At 44.7% G+C, this 12,717-nt stretch overlaps 1 protein-coding gene across 1 annotated transcript in view; it reads right to left on the bottom strand.

The window, feature by feature from the left end:
* LOC135522469 (probable helicase with zinc finger domain) overlaps window positions 1-12,717 on the bottom strand; it is a 55,061-nt gene that overhangs the window by 18,074 nt on the left and 24,270 nt on the right. Inside the window, 6 exon segments of the mRNA XM_064948765.1 lie at window positions 2,223-2,496; window positions 7,037-7,265; window positions 8,251-8,434; window positions 9,579-9,726; window positions 10,289-10,434; window positions 12,072-12,190. Of these exon segments, the coding sequence (XP_064804837.1) occupies window positions 2,223-2,496; window positions 7,037-7,265; window positions 8,251-8,434; window positions 9,579-9,726; window positions 10,289-10,434; window positions 12,072-12,190 (1,100 nt within the window).

The raw sequence follows: 12,717 nt of genomic DNA, 5'->3' as shown, positions 1-12,717 counted from the left end.
TCACATTTTTGACATTATGACGGTATCTGACGTTTGTGAATAATACAAGTTCTAGTGCTTAGCAACAAATTAATAAACTTTCTCCTTTCCGATTGATATATACTGTTCAGCCAAACCAACCAAAAATAATAGGAAAAAACTGACAGTGAAGTAGTCTTATTTGTAGGACTTTTTTCAAAAAAATTCCAAATCCTCTTTGGCAGACTCAAACTCTGGTACTTCAACGGTTTCCATTTGCATAGTCATTTGTTCAATTCCAGTATTTACACATTTCTTAATTTCCTGCATTAATTTCCTCTATTTAGTACCACCCAAAAAAAATCCTTTATGAGAATAATTATTCTATTTGACTGTTTTCTCAGCTTCAGGTGCAGTGGTAACTTTCACCACTAGGGGCAGTAGGACAATTTCTGGGGGTCTGTACTCCCAGAGTTGTTGACTGTTGTGCTTGCAAGTTAACTAGCCGTTCTCAGCTATTAGCAGAAACTGGCGATAAAATGGATGATTACCATCATTTTTTCAAGTCATTACTGAATAATTTAACGTTATAAATCAAACATGAATATAGCTTTATAGAGGGTATGTAAAAATCCTACCCGGTCCATGAATGAATACTGGTATATTGTTTTTTTTTTTTACATTTTACCGCCCAGAGTAAGAGCCTGTAACCTACCCACTTTGTATGTATGTGTGTGTGTGTGTGTGTGTGTGTGTGTGTGTGTGTGTGTGTGTGAGTGAGAGAGAGCCAGTATGCTCTCTTTTCGGTGTTACCGTGTATGTACGCACAGAGAAGTGTGTGTGATGTGGATATCCACCTCACTCAGTGGGCGATACAGGGGCTTGGCAGCTGTGGTGATTTAGTTAACTTTTACGCCTATAGCGAAGACATCAGATAAACAGTTAAACAGTTAACATTTTCACAGGGGGCAAAAAAGAAGAAAAAAGCAAAACGCACTCGTGCAAACTCAAGCGGTTATTCTCGCCTCGCCTTTTCAAAACCCACTTTCGAAAATAAAAACATGGTTTTGCGATAATAATTACAACTATCTAGAGGAGTTACTTGAGGAAACTACTCTTGAAGCAACCACAAAAAGTACAAAATGTTCCAAATGTTTTCCAAAAAGGGCCGCGAGGGAACCAATTACGTTGTATTGAACTGAAGTTGATTGAATTGAAAAGAACATGAATTCCTTGAGCTCTAAAACCACTGACTATGCGAGTTCTGATTGTACTCTTGTACTACCACCAAGACAAAGATACTGATAGCCAGAGCCATGCATCCCTCTCATTAGGGCTCTGACCATCATGGAATTATGAAGATTATTGGTTAGCAAAATGGTCACATTCACCCCCCAAAAAATAAATAAAATGACATACAACATATACATACATCTCTCAAATGTATTTATAGGGCATTTTTACAACAGCAGTTGTCACAAAATGCTTACACAGAAACAGAGCCTAAAACCCCAGAGAGCAAGCAACGTAGATGTAGAGGCAGTCCTATCCTATTTTTGTTGAGACTGACAGTTTCTCCTCCACTCTTGACTGCATGTGTTGCTGCAGGAAAGGGGCGTTGCCTAGGCAAACAAAGACTTGTTTGCCACAACACCTTGATTGTTTCAGCAACGAGCAATGAAGTTTCATCATGTTGTAAAGTCCATGTTCCAGCAGAAACGGACTCAAATGTCCCGTCTTCAATCAGCTTTTTGTTGCACACAAAACTTATACCATTTTTTACAGTTATGGTTATTTTATTTTCATGACTGTCTTCATCCATAACGGTCATTTACATGGTTATAAAGTAATTGTGCCAGCCCCATCTCTCATTGTTCGCTTAATATACACTGAGTATAGGAGTACCCTCTTTTGCCCCCAGAAGAGCCTCAATTTGCTGGGGCATGGACTCTACAAGGTGTCGAAAGCGTTCGACATGATGCTGGCCCATGCTGACTCCAATGCTTCCTACAGTTGTGTCAAGTTGGCTGGATGTCCTTTGGGTGGTGGACCACTTGGGAAACTGTTGAGCGTGAAAAATCCAGCAGCGTTGCAGTTCTTGACACAAAAACCAGTACAATCAAGACCTCAATGCACAGTACCTCCAACCTTAAGTATCCTATTACACCACCACACCCAAGACCCATAGCCCCAAGACCCACAGCCCCAAGACCCACAGCCCCCAGCTGCTCTGCCACCCCTCCCCCCAGGTTTAACCCACTTACCTTCGGAGGAGACTGCTGTTGCTGCTGGGGCCCGGGCTGCTTGCTGGCCGTGTGTCCCTGGGGGTGTGGGTGTTGGTGATGGTGATGGTGATGATGGGGGTGCTGGGCCGGCTGGGGCCGCAGGGCGCGGGGGATGAACTCGGGTGCCAGCGGGTTGAGCACGTAGGTCTTCTTGAGCTCAAGGGCCTCCAGCTGCGCCTTGATCTGCTCAAAGGTGATGCCGTGCAGGCTGGCGTTCTCGTGGCAGATGGAGATGAACTTCTCCCAGAACTTTCTGTTAGAGGGGAGGAGAGGGGGGTGATGTGAGTGGCATGGACATATATGGACGTGTTCTCATAATACACTTTATCTTGACTCACGAACACTTGGTTGCACACTTGCTGACACGCCGACTTAAGTCGTTATTTCAAGAAATGCCTAGTGCACAACGTGCACACACACACACACACACACACACCTTCAGACTGAAGTCACGTAGATCACATCATTTACGCTCTTTTTGTTTACAAAGCCCTGCTCCACAAACGTCCGACTTACCTAACATCGCTTTTAAGATTTAAAATGACAAGTTATCAACCCCGTTCACAGGGTTGGTTAACTCTGGAGACTCTTAGGTAATTCAGCCTTTCATTTCCTTGCACCTTACAAGTGGAACGATCTACAATATGCTTTCAAATGGGAGGAATTGGTGCCTCTAGGGCATTTCAGACATTCTTTTCACTGAAAAATGTCTGGTTTTTATGACTGTGTTTTGCTTTTTGTGTATCGTTGTGTACAATAATGTGTAGTTTAATGTGTTCATTGTATTTTGATGTGTATTGGGGTGCTATACAGGGCTCATCTGGAAAAGACTTCCCGTCAAAAAGGTTAAATAAAAGTCAAATCTTGCACAGAATCTTCATGTGAATGGCTTCTACTTTCAGAATTCGATTATTAAACCACCTACTACAGTAGATGGCTCCTGTAGCATAAATTAATAAATCATGGTCCACTGAAAAAAGGGCTATTGTAGGCAGCAACACCAAAGCAAATTAAGTTCTTTGTCAATTCAAAAGAACATGTCTTTAGTGGGGTTGTCATGTTCATAACAGATCAGTTCTGTCGAGTAGACCGTGTACAAGTCTATGATTTGCATGTTTGTGTGTGTATACGAGTGTGTGTGTGTGTACGAGTGTGTGTGTGTGTGTACGAGTGTGTGTGTGTGTGTGTGTGTGTGTGTGTGTGTGTGTGTGTACGAGTGTGTGTGTGTGTGTACGAGTGTGTGTGTGTGTACGAGTGTGTGTGTGTGTACGAGTGTGTGTGTGTGTGTGTGTGTGCGAGCGTACGGAAACAACAACTTGCATAATGTCCGGGTGAATAAAAATTACGGACATTATTCACATATTTGCACATTAACTGCAGAACCTGTGGCCAAGGGAACATAAGCTGTCACTTATTTTGACTGCATCGAGTGTAGACGTCGCGATGAAAAAGCATCACTATGACGGAAGCTTGCGAGATTCACTACTCCCCAACTTAGGTCAGTTCCATTTCAACTCCATTTAAAGAGTAAATTGAAAAATCCTTATAGAATATTAAATGGTATTGAATTTACATTTCTATGAATCTCTAGCTTTACTCTGAAAGCAAATGCAAGGTTTTTGTGCTAGTATCAAATTGAGGGCACCTCACAATTATGGCTGGTGTGGTACAGTGCACGTCTCTCAGAACACAGCGCTAGGACTCCAGTGGCAACGTGCATCTGCACCCCTTATTGTGGCTGGATGGGAGGTAGATGTGTGTCTGGGTTATATGATTGATCTGCAGTGACTTGCGAAGGCTATTTTTTGTTAAATCAGGAGTCAATAAGATGGTCTGAGTCTGTCCCTCCCATAGGCGAGACCACCCCCACCCCATCGCTATCTCGTCTCATCAGATTACCCGCATTTAAGGCATCGCTTCCATGACCCGCATCCAACCCACACGGGCGGCATGGACAGAGACAACACAATCTGTTCATTCTGAGTTTCAAGTCCAAATAGATGGAGAATTCAATCAATTGTACACAATCCGGAAAACAAATTGAATTAGTAAGTTCACCGCCAATTTGTTTGTTTATTCGATGTGCAATCATCAAGAGCGTGACTGTATTCCACACGTCACTCACGAAAGACCATGTGAATCATGTGAGCAATAGTGGAAGAGTCTAAAAAGATAAGAGAGATCATGATTTGCTTGGTGACATCTTTCACTGTGGAGGGTTATATGTGTATTAGAGGTCGACCGATTAATCGGAATGGCCGATTTCAAGTTTTCATAATAATCGGAAATCGGGATTTTTTTTTACACCTTTATTTAACTAGGCAAGTCAGTTTAAGAACACATTCTTATTTTCAATGACGGCCTAGGAACAGTGGGTTAACTGCCTCGTTCAGGAGCAGAATGACAGATTTTCACCTTGTCATCTCGGGGGATACAATCTTTCAACCTTACAGTGAACTAGTCCAACGCAATAACGACCTGCCGCTCTCTCGTTGCACTCCACAAGGAGACTGCCTGTTACACAAATGCAGTAAGCCAAGGTAAGTTGCTAGCTAGCATTAAACTTATCTTATAAAAAACAATCAATCATAATCACTAATTAACTACACATGGTTGATGATATTACTAGATATTATCTAGCGTGTCCTGCGTTGCCTATAATCTGAATGACCATACAAGTATCTAAGTATCTGACTGAGCGGTGGCAGGCGCATAAACATTTAATTCAAACAGCACTTGTGCGTTTTGCCAGCAGCTCTTCGTTGTGCGTCAAGCATTGCGCTGTTTATGACTTCAAACCTATCAACTCCCAAGATGAGGCTGGTGTGACCGAAGTGAAATGGCTGGCTAGTTAGTGCGCGCTAATAGCGTTTCAAACTTCACTCGCTCTGAGCCTTGGGGTGGTTGTTTCCCTTGCTCTGCATGGGTAACGCTGCTTTGATGTGGTGGCTGTTGTCGTTGTGTTGCTGGTTCGACCCCATGGAGGAGCGAGGAGAGGGACGGAAGCTATACTGTTACACTGGCAATACTAAAGTGCCTATAAGAACCTCCAATAGTCAAAGGTTAATGAAATACAAATGGTATATAGGGAAATAGTCCTATAATAACTACAACCTAAAACTTCTTACCTGGGAATATTGAAGACTCGTGTTAAAAGGTACCACCAGCTTTTATATGTTCTCAGGTTCTGAGCAAGGAACTGAAACGTTAGCTTTCTTACATAGCACATATTGCACTTTTATGTTTTTTCTCCAAAACTTTGTTTTTGCATTATTTAAACCAAATTGAACATGTTTCATTATCTACTTGAGGCTAAATTGATTTTGTTGATGCATTATATTAAGTTAAAATAAGTGTCATTATTACAAATACATTTTTATTTCATTTTAAAATCGGCCGATTAATCTGTATCGGATTTTTTGGTCCTCCAATTATCGGTATCGGTGTTGAAAAATCATAGTCGGTCGACCTCTAATGTGTATATCGAACTGCCATGGCCTCTCTCTGTAGTCGGGCTGCTTAACCTTTGTGGCTACCCGCTGGCTTATCTGACAGGCACACAGAGTGGTGGGTGTGTGTCCAGTGCCCTGTTCTTACCAACATGGAGGGGGTTCTGTGATATCGAAAATGAGTCAACGCCCCAATCATCTCTCCCTTTCATCCTCCTCCTCCTGTGTGTGAGAGTGTGTATGAGCGAGCGTGTATGCACATCAAGTGCGCCTGTACTGCGCAGCCTACTCTATGGGGCCATGACCATTTTTAAAAGGTAACAGTTTGATGTTGGGGGTGGTGCCCCCACCTCCAGGCATTAAGACAGTCCATCTAAACAGAGCTTCTTCCTCGTTAGCGCCATGGATTTAACTGGGGGGGGGGGACATTTTCTAAACAACTGCCTCAGCCGGATGCCGCTCAACAGTTGCCATGGCAACGGGAGAGAGGGACTGCAGCTGGGGGTCAGTGAGCGCCGTGGGGGTGTTTGTGTGTGTGTGTGTGTTTGCAATGGGGAATGGGGTAGCAGAATCTGTGCCCCAGCCCTGAAGACGCTTTGAATGAGGAAAATTCAGACGTACACAACACAGAACTAGGAAAAAAGTGTCGATTTTGGCTTAATACCAATCAGGGCAAAGATGAGAACTCTTATTGGTCACAAATAGCTGCACCAAATTCAATACTCACCCCCCCATATTTCAGTTCCATTGGAGAAAAACTAAGTAGTGCACCCTTGCCACACCCCTCCAGAGCACATTGCTGATGTCAATGGCTTGGTCAGGGCCTGGCGTTATGATGTCATCTTGAGCTGACACTCCGCAAGCGTGCATTGGAGGGGGATTGGGGAGGGTGTGTGAATGAGTGTGTGGGGCAGAGGTAGAGCGAGCCAGCCTGGCAGGGACATATACCCCCACTGTGCTACTTCTTCCTCCTGCACAGCTGACACACCAACTGTGCCCCATACACCCACACACACACACTGCAAAGCGTAACATTTACCGTGAGAACATGTAATGGAACATGAAAACAGCAAAATTTCTAGTGCAATACTTGGATGACTAGGACGTGACCAGGGAAAACTCCAGGCCCTGCTTGAGCACTATAAAACCACACCCATCCTACCTCCATCCCTTGGAGTAATCACTGATCTAACCCAGATTGATAGCTGTAAGCAACAGTTCTACCGAATAGCTTTCACCAATCCAGCCATGTCAGATCAAGGATGTCTTCAAGGAAGGATTCATTTAAGTATTCAGAAACAGGGCCCGAACCCATGACAACACTTCCTGGTTGGTTTTTTGTACCTGCAGCGGCCCACCGAGCAGAGCGCTATGGGGTCTCCCACCACGGCCACCAAGGACTGGGCGCGAGTGATGGCTGTGTTGAGCAGCTTGTAGTTGGACAGGAAGCCGTAGTCCAGGTCCTCTGTCGAGTCCTCCACCAACTGCTCCTTGCGCTTGATGGCCGTCTGTTTGTGCTTGCAAGTGTGCCGCGTGCGCACTGTGCTCAGGAAGAGCACCCGGAACTGCTTACCTGGAGAGAGGGAGGGGGAAACATACAAGGCCAGTTTAGACCTTAGTTTTCAGCCAGCACTGAGGAGCTAGTGTGTCGTATGGTTTTAGAAATGAATTGCATTCATACAATGCTTTTTCATTAGGTCAATAAGTGCCACTGGTCATATTCACTGTTCTTTCGTGGATATTAATCTCATAGAAACAATTACTAATTCATTACATAATAATAATTATATGATCCAAGTACCTCAACCAGGCGCTGACATCATTCATGACCCAAAATACGATCCAATTACTGCAGACATTATTCATGACAAAGCGTTGGGAGTTTGGCAATACAAAAACAAACAAAAAAAATTCACACCCAAACTCCAGCTAGTGTGTGTGTGTGTACTGTACACCAACACCACATTGAGAAACAGAGACAGCTGTGTGTTGTGAGATCCGTCCTGATCGCTGCATCTTCCCCTTAATGAGAGAGTTAATGAGCTGGAAGCAGCAAGCGTATGGCTGTGAGAGTGTGTGTGTGAGAGTGTTTGTTGCCACTGGGAGCATTATAGCCTCGTCCCGGAGACGAGAGAAGCTGCTAGCTGGGAGATGAGAGACAGACTATGTTAGGAGGGAAGATGTGAAGTGCTGCTGCCAACTGCGCCAGCCCCACATCTCACACACGGTCACTGAGAATCTCGGAGTTGTCGGGTAGAAATGGGAAGGGTCACACTTTAAAAACCTCTGCTGTCTTAGAATGCCAAAACAGAGTTTAAAAATGGGAGAACGGGAAAGTTCCACGATGAAAGTCCTGTAAATGCTTCAGTGTATGAGTAGTATGGGATTTGATCGTTACAATTCCATTGTGATTGCGGTATTGACATTCTCATTCTATTTGATAGCAAATGTGTGCCAAAAGGCCGCCTGTGCCATGGGTTACAGTGGAATGTAATGTCGTAAGTCAAATGAAATAAACAATTGTAAGGAAATGGATTAAATAATAGTATTCTTCTCACCTTGGACGTTGAGCACCCTCTCCACGCTGACCTCGTGCATCCTCTTCTTTCGGAGCTCGGCGCGGATGCGGAATACCTGGTCAGCGTAGGGCGACACCACGCCGATGCTGCCCTCGTCCAGCTTGCCCCACGCCACCGGCCACTTCTTGCGCATCTCCTCCACCCGCTCCACGATCTCAAACACCTCGAGTAACACAGGAGGGAGAGACTGGTTACAACTGCCAGTGTTTCTCATAGATCATGTCTGAAAATCGGCATCTCTCTGGGGGTGAAGCTTCCACTAGGTACAGATCTAGGATCAGCTTCCCCTCCCCGATATTAGCCTTAACCACAAATGGGGGAAATGCAAAACTGACCCAAGATCAGCGTCTCGGGTGAACTTCACCCTACTCTCTAGTCCCCACTGACTACAAGGTGGGGTGCTTTTTCATGGTCCTGGATAGAAACAATTGTCCTGGAAGGCAGGGCGCCCCGCCTCGGCCCTGTTGCCTCCCGCCAAAAACCTTTTCGTCTTCCATTGGTGTCAATTGAATCTTTACAAGCGCAACGCAGGGGAAAGTCCATTGTAAGTTGTTGCCATTATTTATGAGTCACCAAAGTACTTAACCAGGGCTTAAAACACTTAAAGAGAAAGCAGAGCTAAAGAGACGGTGGAAATGACTGCTGCTCAAGGGGCCTTTTCAGCCAAGAGGAGAGAAGAAGAAAAACTAGGAGAATCCAGACGTCACATCAGCAGACAAAACAGGACACACGCTTAAATCAAGGCAACCTAAACCTACGACATTATGCTAATGTCCCGAAACCGTTTGACACAGGCGCGGTGTCATCAAAGGGAGGTAGGGTAATTCCTGTGGCGTCTATGACAGATTAGCGCGGCGCTGTGATAGGAGTAGATCCAATTTAAATTGGGCAGCTTCTGTCAGCTGGGATCAGGGGTCAACTTGGCAAGTTGCCCCTCAGATTTAGCAGAGGCACCTCTGAATTTCAAACTCAGTCGCTGGAGTGCCTGGTTTAAATGCCGGGCTTTCACAAGGAATTAGCATTTAGTGGTTGTGTCAAACGTCTTGGTTGTGAAGCGCAGTAGTATGAGGCACAAGTAATACATCACAGTAATGTTGACTGAATGGGGTGTGTTCTGCCCGCGTGTGCATTTCAACTCAATTCCATTGAATGATTAACCATTTCAACTCACCATGAATGCATCAATTCAATTCAAATCGACGTTCAATTCACCATGAACGCACCAATTCAATCCAATCAAAAATGTCATTCATTCTATCAATGCAGTCCTAAGTCAGTGGCATACAGGGAACAAAAGGGTTTTATACCTCTGCGTTGTTGTAGTAGGCCGTGCTGTTCTTCTCCTGGACGTCCTCGCCACGCGCCGTGAAGAAGGTCAGCGGGTAGAAGTCCTTGTGAGACGGCTGCTTCCCGCTGGCCATCAGCTTCCCGTCGTAGAACAGTTCTGATGTGTAGCTGAAGGTAGGGAGGGAGGGGAGGGAGACTTAATATCAGTGAGTCTTCACAAATCTCAGTTGCGTCCGTCGTGAAAGGCATGGTTGCATGAAGCGTTGTATACGCATACGGTTGCGTGCATTGTGGCTATTCTTCGACTACGGCGCCATCTGTTTTTGTTCGTTTTCCCTTCCATGTGGTCCTTGCCGTTCCTCGTGACTTTGAGGTTCTTGTAAAGAATGTGCATTCACAATGTTGTCCAAACGCAAAATGTGTGTGAGTGAAAAGCATTATAGAAAATACCAAGACCACTTTAAGGTGGAGAAACCACTTCAAACCCATTGCGTAAGCTTCTATGATAAACCACCACTTAAAACTTTCAGTATTCCCATCTGAGAAACGTTTAACAAGGGTGTCCATGGGACTCAGTGTACATTGGGCTTTTAAGTCTGTCAATAGCCAAGAAGAACAGTCAACTCTTTCAAGTCTTCCGTCTGCATAAAATCTCTCATTTGTAAACGACGTTGCAGTGTCAGGGTGAAAATTGGATCAGTCTTGGCGACGTGATGAAGTTCACACCTACCTGATGATGGCTTCGTGGGAGCGGTAGTTTTCACAGAGCAGGATGCGGCAGGGGAACTCGGCTGGGTAGTGCTCGTACAGCCGGTCCAACAGCGACACATGCAGGTTGCGCTCTCGAGAAAACTCGCTGTACACAAACGGACTGAGCTGGAGGTAGGGAACAGGGAAAAGAGAGGGATGGAGGTGGAGAAGTGAGGGCAGCCCAAAAACATTGAGTAAAATGCATCTTAATTCATTTTCATTTTGTTTCTTTTTAATGCAACAGGGATGTGCAGGTGATGATACAGCCTGACTGGAGTTGTGTCTTCTCTGCATTTGTAGTCAATATAACTGGAACTGTACATGTTGTGTGGCAATATTCGGTTTGATCCAAATGTATTCTACACCTACTTTTGGTTCAGATAATGTACATCTGACTTACGGAGCAGACGTCGTCTGCTCTTCGACAGCTCGAGTCATGCAATCCGTGTAGATAACACAATGCTCCAAATCAATGAGTTCCCGTCCAACCGTCTCTAAATCGAAAAATGTTTGGACCTGTGGCCAGCATCTTATCATCGGTAGCTACATTTCTGCTGCAATGTTGCGCCATTAACGTGATTTGTAAAGTTACAAGTTTTATTCGTCGTTTGTGCGGGATGCAACATGGTAAACACTGTCCAACTGACCGCTTACTTGCAGGTTCCCTCCACGACGCAACAAAAAGACATAATAGTTCAAGTTAGCGTAACACGTTGAGGTGCTCCGGAAACATCCTCAACAGCAACTTTGATTAAGATGCGCGCTGAAGACACACAAACAAACCCCCCCCCAATAGCAATTACCTCTAATCTGACACTGGCTGAACTAGATTGTTTTGTGTTTGTGGTAATGTAGCTCCAGGTTGAACCTCCCAGTCTCAGGGGAAAAGTTCAGCCAGGCATTTAAATAAGGCTCACGCAGCAGATAGAAGACCTGAAGTCAACAGACCTTCATTCACTATTCTCAGCCTACTTCTTTCAGCTGAGACACAAAACATCCCATAATGAAGAGTGATAAGACAGAAGAGAGTAGGAGGAGGGGCAAACAAATCCTCCTTGGCAACAGACACGTAGCGCACAGACAATGTGCAACAGATTAGGATGTAGAGGGAGATAGAGGGAGAGAGAGAGAAGTTGAGAGAGAGCAAGAGAAAGAAAGTGACAGAGGAGGAGCAGGAGAGGAGAATTGAGCGTGTTTGAAGGCGTTGTTCCTTCAGAGAGGAAGGAGTGGAGAAATAATTAAAACCCTTATCGCACGGTTAAACTCCCTCAGGGTGTATTTATCTACTGCCCACTCTTAATCCTGTCGCACTAAAATAAACACAATGTCCAGAACACAAAAAGAAACGGAAATAAGAGGCTACTTTGGAGTGTTCCACAAAGCTTGAATGACAGGGGGAGTTTCGTTTAGTTTGCCTCGTCTGACTGGACTGTGAATGGTAAACATGCTCTCTCTGACAAGTTCTTTCTCTCCTCAGTCTGTTTCACTCACGGCCAATGTGAAGTTAGCCATAGGCTAACGACGGAGTCCAGAGCACACGGAAATGTAAAGGACTTGGGCGATACACTGGTTTTTATTTGCTAGCTTGGCAAAGGTCTGCAGAACGCGGAGGTCATTCGCATGAAAGAATACGATTAAGGCCTGACCAAAAAATGAATAAATCAAGGCCCTAAAAAAAAGAGTTACAGTGAGAGTTTGTGTCAAAGGTCAGAGTTTGTTCAAACCAATGACGTCATAAACCTCCTCCTAAACCGCAGTTTTACCTGCATGTGGTCTCCAGCCAGCACGATGCGGGTGCTTTTGCTGGCCAGCGCGAAAGGCATGATGGTCTCACACTCCATGGCCTGGGCCGCCTCGTCCAATAGGATGTGGGAGAAGAGCCCTGCGGACATAGAACAACACAAACCATTTCAGTCAGAGCACCGTCATATGACCCATTAATTATCATGAGGTGCACGGGTCATTGCAGGTTAGCAAGTTCAAGACATTAGCAATGCATTGGTCTGTGGTGCTTATGGTGGATGCCATCGGTAATGACGCTTGTAACATCACAAGCTCATTGGATAAGGATTGATTTTGATATTGTGTGGTATGGAGCTGCTATATATAGTTTTGCTCTGTGGTATAGAGTTGCTATGTATAGATTTGCTCTGTGGTATAGAGTTGCTATGTATAGATTTGCTCTGTGGTATAGTGCTGCTATGTATAGTTTTGCTCTGTGGTATAGAGTTGCTATGTATAGATTTGCTCTGTGGTATAGAGTTGCTATGTATAGTTTTGCTCTGTGGTATAGAGCTGCTATGTATAGTTTTGCTCTGTGGTATAGAGCTGCTATGTATAGTTTTGCTCTGAGGTATAGAGCTGCTATGTATAGTTTTGCTCTGAGGTATAGAGCTGCTATGTATAGTT

The sequence above is a fragment of the Oncorhynchus masou genome, chromosome 4 (assembly GCF_036934945.1).
Source record: "Oncorhynchus masou masou isolate Uvic2021 chromosome 4, UVic_Omas_1.1, whole genome shotgun sequence".
In the NCBI taxonomy this organism is placed as follows: Eukaryota; Metazoa; Chordata; class Actinopteri; order Salmoniformes; family Salmonidae; genus Oncorhynchus; species Oncorhynchus masou.
This window is presented reverse-complemented; position numbering and strand designations above follow the sequence as displayed.